The sequence below is a fragment of the Falco punctatus genome (genome assembly GCF_963210335.1).
Source record: "Falco punctatus genome assembly, chromosome: 10".
Lineage (NCBI taxonomy): Eukaryota > Metazoa > Chordata > Aves > Falconiformes > Falconidae > Falco > Falco punctatus.
This window is the reverse complement of record NC_137590.1, coordinates 15,672,707-15,691,353: the sequence shown is the minus strand read 5'-3', so window position 1 is coordinate 15,691,353 and position 18,647 is coordinate 15,672,707. Positions and strand designations below refer to the sequence as shown.

General features: G+C 56.6%; 1 protein-coding gene across 4 annotated transcripts in view; it reads right to left on the bottom strand.

Annotated features, from left to right (window-relative positions):
• Window positions 1–18,647, bottom strand: part of HELZ2 (helicase with zinc finger 2) — a 33,682-nt gene that overhangs the window by 9,372 nt on the left and 5,663 nt on the right. Inside the window, exons 1-10 of one of the 4 annotated variants that reach the window (XM_080405946.1) lie at window positions 17,280–17,717; window positions 12,112–12,141; window positions 11,003–12,015; window positions 10,700–10,883; window positions 10,204–10,311; window positions 9,045–9,568; window positions 8,057–8,689; window positions 6,238–7,021; window positions 5,724–5,799; window positions 557–4,070 (exon numbers count right to left, since the gene is read on the bottom strand). In XM_080405946.1, coding sequence (XP_080262072.1) covers window positions 557–4,070; window positions 5,724–5,799; window positions 6,238–7,021; window positions 8,057–8,689; window positions 9,045–9,568; window positions 10,204–10,311; window positions 10,700–10,883; window positions 11,003–12,003 — 6,824 coding nt within the window. In that variant the 5' untranslated portion in view covers window positions 12,004–12,015; window positions 12,112–12,141; window positions 17,280–17,717. Of the gene's footprint in view, window positions 1–556; window positions 4,071–5,723; window positions 5,800–6,237; window positions 7,022–8,056; window positions 8,690–9,044; window positions 9,569–10,203; window positions 10,312–10,699; window positions 10,884–11,002; window positions 12,142–17,279; window positions 17,718–17,741; window positions 18,640–18,647 lie in introns of those variants that run through there. The other 3 variants (XM_080405944.1, XM_080405945.1, XM_080405947.1) reach the window with 3 other exon arrangements.

Genomic DNA, 18,647 nt, shown 5'->3' with positions numbered 1-18,647 from the left:
CGGCCCAGCTTCCATTTTTTTCCCTGAAATTCACGGTACAAAAAGGAAGCACATTCTGCCCTGAAAAAGCCACAGCAGCCGTGGATGCATAGCAGCCCATGTCGTGTACAATGAAGGGCAAACCAGACATCAGCTCTGCTTTAATAAGAGCCGATCTTGCTTCACAGCAACAACAAAGGGGAACGATTGAGAAATCAGGGAGCACTTCTGCTAAGCAAATCCTGATCCAGTGCTTCACCCTGCCTTTTATGACACATATTGCAGCAATCCAGTGACATAAGAAACAGATGCCCAGGGAAATTTCAGCATGGCACCTTCCCCTATCTCCCCATTCTTAAAGTCAACCAGAAAAGCAAGAGACCATCTGGAGAACAGATCTGAGCCATGCTGCCACCCTCACCAAACAGCAGCACAGCAGCACGGCCAGCCGGAGCTGGGTAGGGACAGATCTTTCAGGGGATCAGCCACACCATCTGGGTGCAGCAAAGGAGTCCCATGGGAAGCAGTCACTCTGCATGGACAGGTTAACCAGAGCGCAACTGCTGAGCACACTTACATATCTGGCAGCATCTTTGGTATGAGCTCCACTGTGAACGTGGCAGACGCCTGTGAGATTTCCACAGGGATGTTCGTCATAGACATAGAGTGAATGTAAAAGGTCAGAGTGTGCTGACTAGTCCTGTCTGACTTGGCGTTGTCGCTGAACTCTTCAGTGACCCCGTGAGCCACCCAGGTGTAGGTATCTGGATCAACCACAAGTCTGCCTTCCGAGCTGTCCTTGTTAAGAAGAGTCAGATTCTGGAGGCCATGGCTAAGGCATTCCTCATCGCTTTGAAGGCTCCCAAGTTTCAGCCCACCCAAGCGAATGCACAAGTAACAGTGGTTGAAGTCCACTTCAATAGAGCACTCCTCCAAAAACGTTTTGTTTAGGAGGAAACTGCCTTGCAGCTGTCCTTTGCTTGTCCTTTGCCTTGCCCAGGTTATCTGCACATCATGGAGGATAATTGAGTCATTTTTGTCCACCGCACACGAAGCAGACTCTATGGCGCTCATCTGCATCCACACCTTGCTGTACTCCGTTACGTGCTTGTACTTGTCTTTGGATGGCAGGGTGGCGTAGGCAGAGAAGCATTCAACGGGCTTTTCTGCGTGCTGCAGGCAGATGTCGAAGCCTGGCATCACGCACCACAGCTGCACAAAGGGCACCAGGAAGCCCCGGTAGACATCAGTGGTGAGCTGGAACTGCAGCACATCGCCGGCGCTGAGCTCCAGGGACACCTCCATGTAGTGTGAGCATGGGCTCCTCCTGATCTGGCCCACGTGCCGCCGGTACAGCTCCTTGCTCTTCTCCAGGAGCGAGGCAGCGGTCTCAAACTCCTCTCTCCTGATGGCCGTGAGCACGTTTTGCCAAGTCTGGGTGCTGAAGAGGGTGACGCTGCAGTCGCAGAGAGGTCCTTCCCGCAGGCTGTGCTCCTTCATCGTCTGCATGGAGTACACCCTCCTCTTCCACATGAGCTTGATGCTGTTCCGCTCCTCGATGAACACGGGCTGCTCTATCAGCTGAAGAGACCTGTAGCTAATTCTCTGGGGATCTGGAAGACTCTCCTTGTTCAGTGGAAACAGGGCTTTAAAATACTTGTTCATCCCTTCAATATCCACTACAAAGGCGACCTTCTGCAGGGCTTGGTCCTTCAGCTGGGTGGCCATCTGCAGGCAGTGGGCTCTCTTCTCATACGTCGTTGCCTGGGAATTCTTCTTGTTGAAGTCACGACAGAGAAACTCAATGTCATCCAAAGAATAGACGATGGGCTTCTTGCGGAGCACAGAATGAAGGTGCCGCTGGACCACAACATCCACGTACCGGCGGATGGGAGAGGAAGCCCAGGTGTACGAGTCAACGTGCAGGGAGTAATGGCCCACTTTCGACTGGACAGTGGAGTTGGAGCGACTGAAATAGGAGCGGCCAAGTAGCCTCCTGAACTCCAGGGCCACGGGGGCCAGCTTCGGGTGGATGTCATCAGTAACGACAAGGTCTAGCATCTTGTGGAAGTCACGCCGATTAGCAGCTGACTGCAGGTGCTGCCAGATGGGGGCCAGGAGACTGAATTTCACATTTTTAGAGGAGTCTTGGCTGGGAGGCACTTCTCCCAGGTGGTGCGAGAGATGGATGGACAAAGGAAGGATGTGGCTGTACTTGTTTTTCATGAGTGATAACTGTTGAGGGTTCGGCTCACACTGACACCGGAGAGGAGTGGCATTTCTCGTGTCCTCCTGGTTGGTGAGGAACTCAGCCACAAAACTGTTGAACATGATCATTAATTCCTCTATCATCTGATGGGACCCCCTGTTACCTGGGGAGCTTTCCTCATCCAGCCGGTCATAGAAACAGTCCTCCTGCAGCCGAAACTTCCGATGGATCCTGGAGAAGTGATAAGCCACAGCTATGCAGTCCTCCAGGGTATCGAAACGCAGGGGCTCTGACACTCCTCTGTAGCGGCTCTTAATGCAGAGCTCTGCCTCTTCATAGGACAGCTGCCTGTCCGAGCAGATCACAGAGATGGTGAAGACTCCCTTTAACATCCGATCCGTTGTCTTTTCTACCGTGACAAATAAGGAGATCACACGCCGATCTTTCTGTGGCAGGAGGCTGCAGACATCTTGGCTAATGTGGGGTGGGAACATGCTCAGAGGCTCCTGGCTGGGAGCATAGTAGGTGACACCCCGCTTCTTTGCTTCCAGGTCCAAGGCACTGCCTTTGGGAATGATGGCAGCCACGTCTGCAATGTGGATCCCAATCTCATAGTGATGCCCGAGATCCCTAACACTGACAGCATCATCCAAATCCCTGGCACCTTTGGGGTCGACAGTGAAGGTCAGGTAATTCCGACAGTCCTTCAGGTTTTCCTTGGTGAAGTTTAGTTTGCTGCTCGAGGCATATTTGGCCAACTCCTTGGTGACAGCAGATGGGTATTTCTTCTCCAAACTGTACTCCAAGTTGAGGATCTTTAAGCCTTCTTCCAATGTCAACGCTGCATGCAGAATCTCCGTTATTATTCCCAAAGGGTAGTAAAACCCTTCCCGCCAGGAGATAACCTGGACGCAGAATAACTGGCATCTCCTCATCTCCTGGCTGATCTTCTCACAGCTGATCACTCTGTACTTCCCATTGACAAGCCTGCGGATGGGAATGACGTTGGGTTTCTCCTTCAGCCCTGGGACGAATATTTTGGTGACAGTGGGATCGATGGGTATCATCACCCGGGGATCAAATTCATCCATCATGCAGATGAAGGTCCATTCTCTCTCTGCGCGCTTTAAGATGCCCACCACCTTCCCCTGAGGGCGGTGGCTGCCGCTGTCAGCCGTGATGTTCTGCAGGATTTCCACGAGCACCTCGTCCCCCGTGAAGGCTGTCCCGCAGTGAACTCTGCCTTTGATCTGAATGGTCATCGCAGGGGAGTCGTTGAGGGTGAAGGCAGAAGCTCTGTCAAACCCTTCTTTGATCAGCTCGCATCTCTTGTACATTTTAGGGTGCATGTGCAGATACTCCTGCATCATCCGAGAAGAGAAGCTGACGTATTCCTGCCTGTCTTTCCACAGGTTTGAAGACTCAGATTTCACGTTCAGCAGCCCTTCTTCAGACACCGTCACCAGCACGTTCTTGCTCTCATCTAAGAGCTCCTGGAGGATGGGATCATCGGGATTCATGCTCTCAGCCTCAGAGCTCCAGGAATCCGTGTCACTGTCCTCCTCATCGCCCTCCGGGCTCCTCTTGCTCCAGCTCTCTTTGTCACATGCAGCCTGTTTTATCTGAGCCATCGTCAGGTTCTCTGGGAAGATGCTCCCCTTCTCGATGCACTGCTGGATAAAGCGCTTCCACACCTTGCTGCACTGGCCATGGGAGCACAAGGCGACGGCATCCCCCACCACAACAACCAGTGACTGAGCCCGGGTCATGATGGTGTTGAGCACTCTGGCTTCGTTGAAGAACTCGAGGTGGTGGGAGGCTGAGAGGCGCAGGCTTTCACTGGTGTGGACTGTGCTGATGATGATGACCCGGAATTCCCGCCCTGCACCAGAGGGGACAAGGGAGAAGTCACTCACAGGAACCCAACAGGGAAGACCCTGTCTGAATGCTGCCCAGCGCTCTGCCCATCTACACTGTGTTACAGGGCTGTGGGCTGATGTAGCCTCGCTTGGCTGAGTCACGGGAGCCACCTGATCTGAACAGAACCATAGAATCATTCAGGTTGGAAAAGAACTTTAAGATCATCAAGTCCAACCATTAACCCAGGACTGCCAGGTCCATCACTAAACCATGTCCCTAAGCGCCGCATCTACACATTTTTTAAACACCTCCAAGGATGGTGATTCCACCACCTCCCTGGGCAGCCTGTTCCAATGCTTGACCACCCTTTTCGGTGAAGAAATTTTTCCTAATATCCAACCTAAACCTCCCCTGGTGCAACTTCAGGCCATTTCCTCTTGTCCTATTGCTTGTTATCTGGGAATAAAGCAGCTCTTGGGGATTGTGAGGGCCTCCAGGCACGAACCAGGATGGACGCCACAAGGCCACCAACCACCCACACACAAGGGAGGGAAGGGCAGCGTGGAGACGGGAGAAAGGCAGGGAACTGGACCAGTGCAGCTGTCAGTGCCCATGGAGCAGCCCCTGCATGCCCAGTGCCACCGGCAGCCCCTGCCAGCTGCTCCTCATAACATGGGCAGACTTTTCTGTGAATCCCAAACTCCTCAGGGAACCGAGGGTCTTGCAGGAACATGAGCAGTGACCGTTCGCCAGAATCCCTCTCCCCTCAAGGACGGCTCTGCTGATCGCATGACAAATAACAAACAGCGAGAGGCGCCCTGGTGATTTCAGAGCTGGGAAGAGACTGCAAAGAAAGGGTGTGGAGATCAGAAACACACCCCAGGGGTCAGTTAATCTCACCATGAGGAGTCCCAGCTGCACAATAATAATGAAAAAAAGAAAAATAAAAACATGGGTGAGTCATAAACTAAGTCCTTGAGGACAAAACAGCCCTATCCCTCACTCGTCATCCAGAGCAGCAGACGCCTCCTTTAGTGAGTCGCTCTGTGATTTTTGCTGCGATTGGTACCCACAGGCCATCCTGGTTTCAATTCCCTTCTATTACCAGCCTCCCCCACTGGTATCTGGGGCTTCACATGATTCACACATGCTCAAGTCCCTGGGATCGCATTTACAGGGTTTTCACCCTCCTACAAAGCAACGTTCGTATATTTGAAACAAGTTGACAGTTGGGTGCAGATTTAATTTGGTGTGAAATCTTGTTAAGGAAAAGACAAAATCAAAGATTTACCAACCAGAAGGGGGTGGAAATCAGCCAAAGGATTTCCAGGCACTCCCATCTAATCAGTGGTATGTGGGCTGCGGCAGCTGCAGTGGTGGCAGAGCCACAGGGAAGGGCAAGGGAGCTCTGCCGAACAACACCGCATGCACCCTTCCAGAGAGGTATTTTGCCACCAGATCAGCCAGTATTTTGCATTTTAGCAAGGAGGACAATGTTAAAATGGTGGAAAGACTTCTGCTAGCCACCCAGTGTCTCCTCCCGCTGCCCATGACACAGTGGCTGTGGCTGCTATAGACTCTCCTGTCTATCAACATGACTGGAGAAGTTCTCCCTAGCACACAGAAGACCTCAAAACGCAGCCAGGCACGACCAACTATTGCACAAGACACAAACCTGGCAAGTTTTCATAGTTTTCTACCACCACTTCTTGCAGTTGCTTTTTCCTCAGCTCTTGTCTTGTTGCAGAAACCTGGTAAGAAAGAAAGAGGCACAAGTGAATACAGTTTCAGCTCAGAAATGGCTCCCACCCAACACCAAGGTCCCTCACCCTTCTCAGCTGCAGGTTCTCCAAGAAAGTTACTCAACAGCAGCCACATGTCCTGGGATGACCTCAGCCAGTCCTCCCAGTCTGCCCTACAGCTGACCTGCCTGGAAGATGCTGAAGATCTTCAACTAAACCATCCCACCACAAGGCATGTCTGCTCCCACCACCCCTGACATACTATTCAAAAGGAGAGCGCCTCAAAAAAACACTGAAGGCATGCAAGATCCCAGATTCCCTACTTTTACTAGCACAAGAGACAGGTTTATTGTAAAAAGAGTCCAGAATTTATTTGGGAGTGTTTAGAGAGCAGTCAGCAGCAAGCGTAGCCCCTTCAGCTGGGAAACGCATGGCTCTCCTACTTACCTGCATCCCATGGGAGACCACGCAGATCCTCTTCAGATCTCGGACACCCCACTCATCTGGCCATCTCTGATAGATCTCCTTCACTTTCTCAACCACTTGTATTATCTCAGAGGCATTGTGCCAAGAAATCATGGACATATCCCTTTCAGCCACGCCAGACACGTGGCAGAACACGAGCGGGTAGATTTCGGGATGGGGTGGGATGTTCCCGCTGGCTTGGATAGCATTGCCTTTGCCGATGTAGAAGTGCTTGGAGACAAACTCAATTATGCCCGCCGTGGAACGATAATTCTCGTTGAAGATGATCCTGCTTTTCATGGCCACTTCGTGCTTCTCTTTCTGGTAGAACTGAAAGAGTCGGTTTAACAGGGTGTGATCAGCAGATTGTCCATCCTCAACACAGAACAGCTTTGGGGTTATCTGCATGTGGTCCCCAGCGAGGACAATCCGGGTCTCAAAAGTGGCGTAGGAGAGTGGAACCAAAGCCTCGCACTCAAGCATCTGAGCAGCCTCATCGATCATGATGTGGGTGAAGTAACCAGGGGCAACTTTCAAGTTCTTGGATAACATGGAGGTGGTAATAATGATGCGGTGCCTGTCGATCTCCACCTGCGTGGGGTGGCGGAAGGAGCGCTGGTCTGGTGAGATGCAGCAATACATCTGAGTGATGGAGTCCGTCAGGTTGATGGGACGGTCCGTGGATATAATCCTCAAGGGAACAGCCCATGGATGCCCGTTGGTTACGTAGTTATGGAAATACTCCCGGATATAGATGTCAGCAGCACTGGAAGGGAACAAAAGGGGAAACCATCAAGGAATTGTTAGTGCGGTTCCCAAATGCTATGACCATCATTCCAACGCACCATCTGATCACTCACCAGCCCGCACCTGAACTCTTCCCCAGCTTTGGCTGACAACACACTTGCCACAGGAGGTATTCACGTACGCGCAAAGACACCGGTGTTCACGCGGTGCCCGGTTCCAAGCCTGTTTTGAGGGTATGGTTTAAACAGGAGTTGATACTCGAGGCTAGGGCATGTCTTAATGCTCACGTGGAAAAACGCAACGTGCCTAACAAAATCTGCTCTCTAGGGCCAAGCCACCAGACCTCTCCTCCAACAGCTGACCACCCGCAGCCCAGGCGGGTGGCATGAGATCTGTAGAAGATGCCTCAGTGCAAGCAGACAGCCTGAAACAGGCCAGGATTAGCAGTCGCTCACTCATCTATTATACATTAAAAAACTAAGGCAGTAACAGCCTGCAGGATCGGATGTGGACACTCTTTTCAGTCTAACTGCTCTAATTTTAACAATCTTGGCCTGGTTTCTCTGAAGGCAGATTCAATGGCAGCCAGAGCAGATCTGCATTTCCTCTTCCCCAAACCCTCCCTGGAAAAGTAAAAAAATTGGCCTGTGTGCAGAGCACAATCATTTTGAAGGGCAAGCAGAGTGCAACACTACCCCAGCAAGGTCAGGCAATGGCTTTCTACTTCTGCCGGCACACGGTAGAGGCTGAAAGAACTGTCTCTCCAAGCCCACCCCCATTTTATAATGCTTTAAAATGCATATTGTTGCCTCTTGCCCAAAGACTTCCATGCATGCCAGGGTTCTTCCTAGCAGGATGTGCTAGAGCAGTTTAAGACATACCAAATAAAAACAAATTTATTTAAACAAGTAATTGAAATGCATGCTAAGAAAAGGGCCGCTCAGCTCTGTCCCATGCACCCTGGCTCCCTCTCATCCCACCAGGCAAGTGATGGACCAGCTTGCTTGGACCCGGCCCACAGCTCTGGTGGCCTCTTCCCTCACCCCCTGCTAACCTGTTAGTGTGAGTGCAGATCAGCACCCGTGTTTTGGGCTGTCTGAGGATCTCCATGGTGGCCATGGCCAAGGTGAACGTCTTCCCGGTGCCGAAGGGCCCGTAGATGAGAAGAGGTGGGACCTGCCGGCTGGTGGTTGCCTGGCCCGTGATGAAGGAGATGGCTAGTTTCTGCTTGCTGTTCCCTTTCTGTGGTGATCCAAGAGAGTAGGGGACAGAGCAACTGGCAACATCTGGTAGGACCAGCTTCTCATCCAACAGGCGGTCCACAGCCTGATGCCACTGCCGGAACAGCAGCTGGTCGATTTGGAACTGGATCTCCACCTTGTGGGAGGTGTTTGGCTTGAATTTCAACTCTAAGCAGCATCTCTTTGGTATCTGTAGCCAGATGGTCTTCTCTGTGGTGGCTTTATGCTCCACGCTAACCTCATATACCCGATTGTCTACAGGTGGGTCAAGTGCCAGGAAAGCGGTGGGCACAGACCTGCTCAGCAGATACCCCTCATCTGTGTCCGGCGAGAGGTTATAAGGGGTAGGCACTTCAGCAAACAGCTCACCAGAGAGGGCAAACTTCATCCCCACAGAGAGGCTTTGCAGCATGGGGGTCAGCATGATGAGGACCCGCAGGTTGAGTCTGAAAGGAGGAAACACCTAAATGAACCACAGAGAACTTGGCCCACCAGTTCATCAGCAACTGCCCCCCTCACTGCAGAGGGAGGATCACCACCGACACCCAGAGAGGGTCTGCTGGCCTCCTGAGCACACAGAAACTGTGCTTCTCGCTAATCCATGGCCACAGGACAAGACCCAGCCCTTCCCCTCCTATTGCTACAGAGCAAGCCACCCTTCTTGGCAGGTTTCCACTTCTCTGGGAAGGTGCCCCAGGACCCAGCCCAGAAGGGACGGAGGTTTCAGCAGCAGCATAGCCCCAAGGGTTAGCACGGTCCACAGCAAGGAGGAACCCCTCTGGATCCACACCTGGCACTTACTTGGCAACCAGGGCCTGTTCAGCTTCTTCCTCACGGAAAAGGAATCTGTGCATCCTCTCGCGATAGTTGAGGCGGGTGATGGGAACAGTGGCACCACCCTCACTTTGGTAGTCCAGCGCAAGAGCAGGAGGTTTGTACTTAGCCAGCAGAGCCATGTCTTCACCAGTCCTTGGCACGCTGGGAACAATGATCCGGTTACCTCTATCCCATCGCACGAAGTTGACGGGGCGGCTGCTCTCCCTGCTACTGGGGATGTGCTGGGGGGTCTCCCGCCGGCCCACCTTCACCTTGATCTTCTGCATGAGGACAGGGCGTTTGCCAAAGTCAAAGACCACCCACTGCTCGAAGATGCCCAGCGTGCAGCACTCCATGCAGACCTCCACCAGCGCGGCGGGTGGGGAGGAGGCCAGGGTGGCCACGTGCTCCCCCCGAATGTAGTGGAGGCCCCGGGAAAGCCCATTCCCCGAGAGGTAGAAGTTGACTCCAGGTTCCCGCTTCAGTAGCGCCACGTGCTGCAGAGGCATCTGCCAGTTGAGAGGAGAACAGGGATATGGTCAGGGCAGCCCACGGGAAGAGCCCAGCGGCTGACGAGGTCCTCCCAGCAGCATTTCCTACTGAAGGCTGCTGCAGGAACCGAATGCCATGCTGGATCTACAGCACCACTTGACATTCTCCTTAAAGGAGCTTATTTTTCATGCAACCCCACAGCAATTATTTTAAGGTCTTAAAGAATCCCAGGTTCCAGTTTTACAGCAACTGAGCCAGTCTGCTGCAAACGGGAAATCTCCTATGTTGGTAAAGGACAATCAGACCCAGGTTCCTGCCCACGACACCCACAAAATACTGGGCAGGGAAGCAGCTGAATCTTGTTATTTGTGATGATATGTGGGAGGTGCTGAGAGCAGCCGGGTCCGCCCCAGCCCCACCGCACACGATGAGACAGGAGATGTGGTGGCTGCTCCCCTCGCGTACAGCCCCAGCTCGGGCACCACCTGAGCTGCTCCTCAATACCCAACACACACCCTCACTCAGACACCCCCACATCCCTGTCCTTACGCTCCTTGCAGAAATAATAATTAAAGAAACAAACAAAAAACCCCAAAGGACAGCAGGTGCTGCCAGCGGCTCACAGCCCCCCACAGCACAGAGCTGGGCTTACCTGGGAGTGGACCTTGAACTTCCAGCAGTATTTCATCTTCCTGTCCTCTGACTGCACGTGCAGGGGCTGCTTACACACAACTCTGACACCCTCAACGTGCTCAGCCATCTGCGGGGGAAGCAGAGGAGGAGCGGGACTGAAGGCAGCATCGCAGGGACACACTGCAGAGCCCTGCACAGAGCCAGCTTCATCCTTTGCCTTTACGCTACATCCTCCCAAGAGGGGATGGTCAGTCAATCCCCATGCTCAGACCTCACCCACCGCTCCTCAGTGTCCCCACGCAGCAGCCTTGGGAAATGAAAGGACCCGGCACAGCAGTGTTGCTCAGGTAGCCTGAGCAGGGTCTCAAAAGGGGTGAGGGAAAGGGGGATGCAACATCCCTTTCTGCACCACCGTTAGAAAGGTGAGTGGTGGACCCTGTTCCCAAGCTCTTACCCATGAGGTCTGTCGCGATTCGCCTGACCAACGCTCACCCACCCTGCCACCCGTGACTTACAATCAACACCTCGTTGGAGCACATCTGATACTCAGCGATGAGCCGGTCCTGGTACGACAAGAGCCCTTCCTTCAGCGCTTGCTTCTTTTTCTTCACAGCAACCTTCACCCTCTGGATCCACTCCTGCAGCTCCTCAGGGGAATGAGCCTTGGTGCAGCTGTTCCCCATCTCACACACCTCTGCTCTGTCGGGAGAGAGGTATCCCAGGTGCCACCCATGCCTGGCAGCTTGGGGGTCCACAGGGAGCTGGTGGCTGCCTGCTGCCCCTGCCCTCTCCCTCGCTGCACTGGGTGGACGCCTTACCTGCTACACAGCGAGAACTTGGTCAGCCCGAGCGGCGGCGTGCGGTGTACCCACTGGACAGAGCTGTCATCCGAGAGCATCTGCACGTGCTCCACGGAGGCGCAGTGGCTCTCGAAGCTCTCCTGTGAGCTGAAGGTCACCAGGCAGACCCGGCAGTAGAATTGCATCGGCGTGGGTGCCACCAGCTCGCCATTGGTGCTGCTGGTCCCCACGGCCGGCAGCAGGTCAGAGCGAACCAGGCCATGCTCCCTTTCGGCCTCCCAGATGGCCATCTCCACGTCGCTGTGTGCGTACCGGCAGCGCTGCGGGCCGTGCTTGCAGGGCTGGCCCTTGGAGACGAACCTGCAGTAGCTGAGGGTTGGCATGAACTCGGGGAAGGGCCGGATGGCAGAGTACTGCTGCTTCCTCCGGCTGTCTGACACCACGTGCACCAGGAGGGGGTCCCAGGTCCGGTGGGACTTGCAGAGCCGCCCCTGGCCGCCCACTGAGATCCGCTGGGGGCAGCCAAAGAAGCAACGCTTGCAGATCTCCTGGAACTGCCCCCCGAACTCGCTGGCGATCTCGCTGGCGGCGCTGGCCGTGGGGTTGGGGGTGGTGGCGGGGTGACCCTCCAGCTGCTTCTGCAGCACTACTGCCTTCAGCTGGCGCCGCTCCAGCTGCTGCTCCCTCTCAAAGTTCCAGACTATGGCCTCCTCCGAGCTCCAGGCGAAGGTGCACTGGCTCTTGTGCCTGCTGCAGCCCAGCCCCGCTGTGTAGTACCGGCAGACGGCGTAGCGGGCCGGGTTGGGGAAGCCCGGCCGCCTGGACACCTTCCTCCAGGCTGAGCTCCGGCGGCTGTGGCAGCGAGCCAGGAGGATCTCATACATGCACCTGTGCTCCACCTCTCGCAGCTGGTAGATGATCTCGTTCTCCTTGATGCTGCACTTGGAGCAGACCAGGCGCAGCTCCAGCTGCTGCTGGAGGCTGCCCAGCGGCACCGCCGGGCCGTTTGCCGTCGGCATCCTCGGTGCTGGCTTGAGCGGAGCAAAATTAATGGCGGGAAGTTCCTACAAAGCGCTGTCAGGGGGAGGAGGTGCCATGGGGTGGCCGTGTCCTAGCTCACTACGTACCTGCCAGCCATTGGTGAGAGTTCACAAAGCCTGACAAAGAAACGAGGAACAAGCGACTTAGCAGGAAACATCAGCTGGTCCCTGGCTGGGTGCGTGCCGAGGCACCAGCACAGCCCGGCGCCACTCACCAGCAAGTGGCCAGGAGCCTCACTCAGCACCCACAGCCACCAGACACCCTTGCCCTCGGCACCCAAGTGCCTGGGCTCTGCCCTTACCCGCTCACCCAGCTCCATTCACCCGCCAGCCCAGGTCCCAGGGGTCCGTGTCCCGCAGGAGCAGCAGGGGCTCCCGGCAGGACTCGGCTCGGTCTCGCAGCCTGCAGCCCATCAGCATCCACCACCCAACCCGGGAGAGCCGGCTGCAGCAGTGGCTGCCCCAGAGGGCCTGGCACGGGCCCCACAGTGGCCACCGACCTCCTCGCAGATCACTGCCCCGGATGATTCAACTTCCTCCTCCAGCTGCCACCGCCTCCCCGCCTCGGTTAGCTCCTGCCAACTTTCTCTTTCTTTTTCCTGTTCCCTCCCCTGGGTCCAGCTGGGCAGCCCCACCACTGCCCCATGCCCAGTGGGAAAACCCCAGCTCCAGCCCAGCCCATTTCCCTCTGTGGCATGAAAGATTAATTGGAATTAATTAACAAAGCAAGCACCCTCTTTGCTCCTCGGATGCGGCACCCAAGGCCGGGCGATGGGCATGCTGGAACAGGGACCTGCCAGCATCTCCAGCCAACGGCTCGGCTCGGTAACACCCAGCCGGGGGAGCTCCGTGACTCACCTCCCTGCCCTCCCCGGCCACCGGCTCCAGCTTTTGCCAGCAGTTTCCTGGGTAACCAGAGCCCAGGAGGATCCCTGGGAATGATGCTGCGGGGTTTCATGGCTAGGCCATGCGGCTGGGCCGAGGGGAGCGTGGTGGGGCAGATCTGTGGGCAGCGTGTGCTGCCAGGCAAAGCCACCAGCCTTGAGCCAAGCATTGCAGCCACGAAGGACCGGCTCTAGCAAAGCAGGGGAAGAGCGATATTTACTGCTGCAGTTCGGCAGACCACAGAGCAGCGGGACAAATTTTGCACTGCTTCTGCAGAAATACTTTTCATTTTTTAATTAAGACTCCTTTCCCCACCTCTGGGATAAACGGGTTGCTTGGTGCCAGAGGAGGTGGGCAGGGGGGTGCTGAAGCTGCTGCTTGGGCTGAAGCTCCAGGCAGCAAACGCTGAGCCAGGACCACAGGGGGAAGCAGCCGGAGCATTACCCACCCTCCCAGCTCACCATTAGCGAGCTCCTTGCATCCCATCCCCACGCCATAGCACCCACCCGCTGCCCAGCTAGGATGAAACAGCCTAATCCCACTTTGCCATGCATCAGGTAGGACACGCGCTCAGTGGATAAACACCAGCCCGTTTATCTCTCAAGGTCTGGCAGCGAGCCTGGCGCTGGGCAGAAGTGCTAGTTTCTGTTTCAGTAAACCGCAAGACTCCGCGGTGGAGTCCCACGGCAGCGCTGACGCTGACTCTGCCATTATTCGGGTCACTGTGCCACACCGTCGGCTCTCCGCAGCGAGAGCTGAAACACCCCAACTTCTCTCTGCGCCTTTGTCTCCAAACCTTTGCTTGCAGCACTCCTGCGCTTGCAGCATGAGCTTATAGCCAGACGGGCAGCACGGCCCTGCCACAGCTCCGCCTGCGTTCCCTACAAACTGCCCAGAGCTACAGCACCTGCAGGGACCCCTGCGGTCCTGATCCGGCAGCATCACCTATGTGCTGCATCCTGCGCATACCCAGGCCCAGCAGAGCTGCTGGACATGAATGCAGCACAAGGAAGAGCATCCCTTACCCAGAGCTGTGCTGGGGCCAGTGGAGAGCCAGAGTATCCCCAGCCTCTGACTGCAAGAAGGTCACGGTCATTGGAAGAAAACCGTTTCTGCAGCCCAGACGCTGCACAGAGGTCGAGAGCTCTTTCTTTGCTCTGGGTCTGCCACAAAAAAAAAGGTTGGGGCCACCACAGAGGTTTTGGTGCTGCCTGACTGCCAACTGATGTAGAAAAAATGCTTTGCACTGAAATGAAATAACTGAAAAAACAATAAAAATATAGGAGAGCACCTATAAGCAATAAAAAGGCCGGAGGGGGAGTGGGGCGCTGTGTCTCCTGCCCAAGGGCACCAAGGGGTGCTCCGCTGATCCCCAGCAAGACAATGAAGGCTACACAGCACTGGCATGGGGCTGCAGACCCTGTGCCTGGGGGCTGCTCTCGCTGAGACCCCCCAGGGTCGTGAGCACCTGCAAAACCCCTGGCTGCTGGGAAAGGAGACAGCAGCGTGCGGAGCTGTGGTCTGCCCTAAGCATGGCTGCAGGAGGGGAAACCCCTGCAGAGGCAAATATCCCCCCTGCGCCAGCCTGGGGAGACTGTCCTTCTGCAAATCGCAATGCTAAGAGGGAGAATTCCTGCTTGGCTTTCCCTGGGAGGTCAGGAATCGGCTGCAGTTAAGCCGGAGCCCAGGGCAGAGGCACAGACTCCCGCTGCTGCAGGCTCAGCTTGCTGTGGGAGCTCCCAGGGTCCGGCACAGCAGGTCCAGCGGTGGGAGGGCAGGAGCGGGGGGGGGCAGGGGGGACAGCAGCAGCAAGTGGCCGGGGGTGCCAAGCTGCTGCTGAACCACAGCCAGCGGGAGCACCCGGAGAGGGACCCAAGGTCACGCTCAGCCTCCAAGAGCCTTTCAGCTCCTTTGAAGCTGGCCTAGCGGCACCGGGACTTATTCTGGGGCTGACATCTGCAGCCTTGGGAACACTTTGGTTTGCCTCCAATAACCGTTTCCCCTTCCCCCTTCTGGAAGGTTCCTCCTTGCGACAAGCCCTCCTAGGAAAGGCACTTGCATTCAGGACTTGTGCAACATCTGTGCAACGCTGTCACTGGTGAAAACTCCAAAACACCTCAGTAATGCACACAAGAGAGGATGAAATCTGATTGCTGGCACTCGGCTCCACGGAGCTGGAGCCGAGCTTCCCGGTGCTGGTACATCCACAGGCGCAGCGCCCAGAAGAGACACGGTCCTGTGACACGGACCCGCTCGGTTAAACGCTGTGAGAACTACCCACAGAGGCTGCACAGGACAGCTGGGCTGGGTCTGGTATTCCTGCCTAGGCAGACCATCCGGGTTTGAAAAGACTAAGAGGGAATATTCCACCTTTAAAGGGTCAATTCCCTTGCTGTTTATTTTTTTTAAGAAAGCCTTTGATTTTGAGCAAGCTGCCAGAACATGATCTGGGTCTGGAGGTGGGAGGGAAGAGGAAGGGGAAGTACAAACTCCTCTTAAAGTCCCCACACAGCACCAGCACTCAAACCAAATTAAAGCCTTTTTCTCTCTACAACCATCTTATACCAGCAAAGAAAGAAAAAAAAAAAAAAAAAGGAAAAAGCTACGGGAGCTTTTGCAATCCGAGCCCGGGCGGAGGGAAGATGCAGGGCAGGAGGGAGCTTGGGGAGCTGTACGGCATGGTAGCTGTCCTGCCAATAAAACTCTCATGTCGACAGGGCAAAATCCAAGTGCCCAGAGGAAGGTGGGAGCTGAGTGAGAGCAGTATTTATCAGCAAGCCACAGACTGTGATTTGCAGGCTGAATTTTATACATTTTAAGAAAAAACAGTCTCCTTTAGACTCGTCCTGAAAAGCCCAGCCTGGCATTTGAAGCCACTTGCATCCCACTGATGGGCAAAACAAGTCAGTCTGGCAGACGGAGAAGCCAGTTTATTGTGTGCCCAGCTCCACACCCACTCACCGCCCCAGCGGGGCGAGTATCTGCCTCCCCCAGTGGCACGGACCCTCGGGAGACACCGACATGGACACAGGCACCCACTTCCCAGCCCCGGCCCAGCCCAAACCGTGCCATCGCCTCGTTGGCGGCATTTCCTCTGTGCTCGGGAAGACACTTCGGGTCAGGGCCGGGCCACACTATGTCCGAGCATCATCCCCCGGCAGGCGCCTCGTGGGGCTGCGCTGACGCCAGGGATAATCACATTTCCCTGGAAATGGCGAGTCGAAGCAAGGCGGTGGCAGAAAAACACTCATCATGCCTCCGCGGCCGAGTCCTGCTGTGCTGCACCTCTGTGCCATCCCAGCCTACCGGAAAGTGGCCTTCTTCACAGGTCTTGCCGCAATTAATTATTGACAGGAGATTAGGCAATATGCTATGCTGGAGTAAGCCAAGTGCCCCTCGATCAGAGCAAGCAACATGGGTCAGAGTGCTGGGACAGCCCTCTGTGGGGATGGTGACAGGCCACCGGCACAACCGGGGGACTGTGCTCCTTGGGGGACCGCAGCCCCCACCACAGTTATCGGTCCTGGCTGGGCACCAGACCTGGGCACCTGGGGAGTTTTTCCTCTCCTGACTGCGAGCGGCTGGAGCAGCGGTGTGAGACCAGCACAGCATCCCTGAGCACCCCGTGAGTGAACGGCACAGCTGGGTTGGCTGGAAGGGTTTGGCACCGATGGAAAAGGAGCTTCACCACAGATGCTGTCCTGTGCCACCCCATCGCCTCTGGTTATCGTCCCGGCTGCACCAAAACCGCACCCCCTCTGGTATTTCCTTCTTGAACAAAACCAGCCTCAGAAATTCTTGGGGCTCCTCCTTTCCACAGTCTTTTTCAACAAAACAGTTCATTCCAAGTCCCACTCAGAGAGCTGGCATGGCTCTGCCAGCCTGGCCGCTGCCAAGCACCAGCCACAGCACCGCTGCCCCCCCGGCTTGCATGCAACCCCCAGGCACCTGCACCCCCAGCTATTGCATTTGCTTTACCCAACTATCCAAAGTTGCCTGGCAGCTCCCAGACCACATCCCCGGCGCAGAGAGGGGCGAGCTGCAGGGGTGGCTCACCACCGGCAGCACCCCGCACCCCTGCCAGCCCCGGGCTCTGCACCCCAACACCCACATCCTGACATCACCTCCCACCCCCGCCGCCAAAATCCAGCGCGGGCAGGGATGCTGCGGGCAGGGATGCTGCGGGCAGGGATGCTGCGGGCAGGGATGCTGCGGGCCGGGGCAGGAGCAGACGGGGGAGCTGAGCACCCCACACCGTGCAGCACCCTAAAGAACGCTGCAAGGCTAATGGGAGCACCCCGAGCCCTGCAGCCCCCCAGGGGGCTCCGCAGCCCCCTCCCCGCTCCCGGACCCCTCCGCCCCGCTCTCACCGCTGCCGGGGGGGTCCCGGGGACTCGCTGCCGGCGGCGGTTTCTTTTCTGGGGCCTCCCCGCATTCAAACCGGGGCCGGACTTCGCGGAAATTGCATCACGGCGGCCCCGCCCCGCCCCGCCCGCTGGCACCGGGGGGAGCCGACACCGGCACCGGGGGGGGGGGGGGGGGCAGCCGGCATCGGGGAGCAGCGCTCCCCGCAGCCAACGAGAGGGGCGATCCCCGGGGGTACCAGCTCCCCCAAGTCCCCCTTCTCCAGCATCGAGGGACGAGTTCCTCCTGCCCATCTCCGCCAAGCTCCCCGGTTCCCCCCAGGGCGGAGGGGATGCTGCCGGGGGTGCTGCCCGGGATGCTGCGAGGATGCTGCCGGGAGTGCTGCCGGGGGTGCTGCCCGGGATGCTGCGGGGGGTGCTGCCGGGATGCTGCCCGGGGTGCTGCCGGGGCCGACAGCCGCTGCTCACCTGAGGAGGGGTCGGGGCTTTCCCGCACTCAGCCTCTGTCCAGAGCCCGGTACCGGCCGGCGCCGGGGAATGAATGAAGCGAATGCTGGAGCGGCCCAGCGGCAGCCCTGGTGCCCAGCCCGGCCAGCCCCCCCCTCCCCGCCCGACGGCCCCGCTTAAAAAGGGCGTCTGGGAGGGGCAAAGCCCGCAGGTTTCCTTTCGGTTCAGCAGCACCACTTTCGTTTTCCGTTCTTTTCCGGGCCTGAGAGCACCCAACTGCAGAAAGGTCAACCTCGAGCCAAATAGAAATAACCAACCACCACCCCAAACCCAAACAAACCCAACGTCCCCCCCGCCCTCCCAGCAGCTCTGAGGCGAGCGGAGTGGCATTTGCAAATGACATTGTACCAGGCAGCAGCACCCACACCCTGGGTAGCAAGAACCTGCACCTTGGTTTGCAGGCACATGTCACAGCTCAAAGCACCATCCCCTGATACTCAGCACCCGAGGCCTGGGGGCTCCTCAGCCCCCCAGCATCACCCCTTCCCAGCTCACCCAGCCAAACCCACAGCAGCTCAGCACAGCCCCAGCACAGCACGAAGCAACATCCTCCCCACGCACGGTTTGGTGCTGCTGTGAATTTGAGGGTGATAGACACAGATAACCAGCAGCCTGAGACCCCCCCAAAACACAGGCACCCAAGCAAAGGGCCCAGGAGGTTCCTCTAATGCCCACCAGAGCACAGGGGCTGCGGCAGCGCATTGTCTCACCAGCCCGGACACGACGCTTCAGAAAGCACCAAGCTACAGCGCGGATGCTGTGCTGGACACAGCGATGTGGCCAGGCCCCCGCCTTCCCACTTAATAAAATTATCTTCATGCCAGCAGCCAGCTGCAAGCCCTGGAAAGCAACCAGGCAAAACATAAC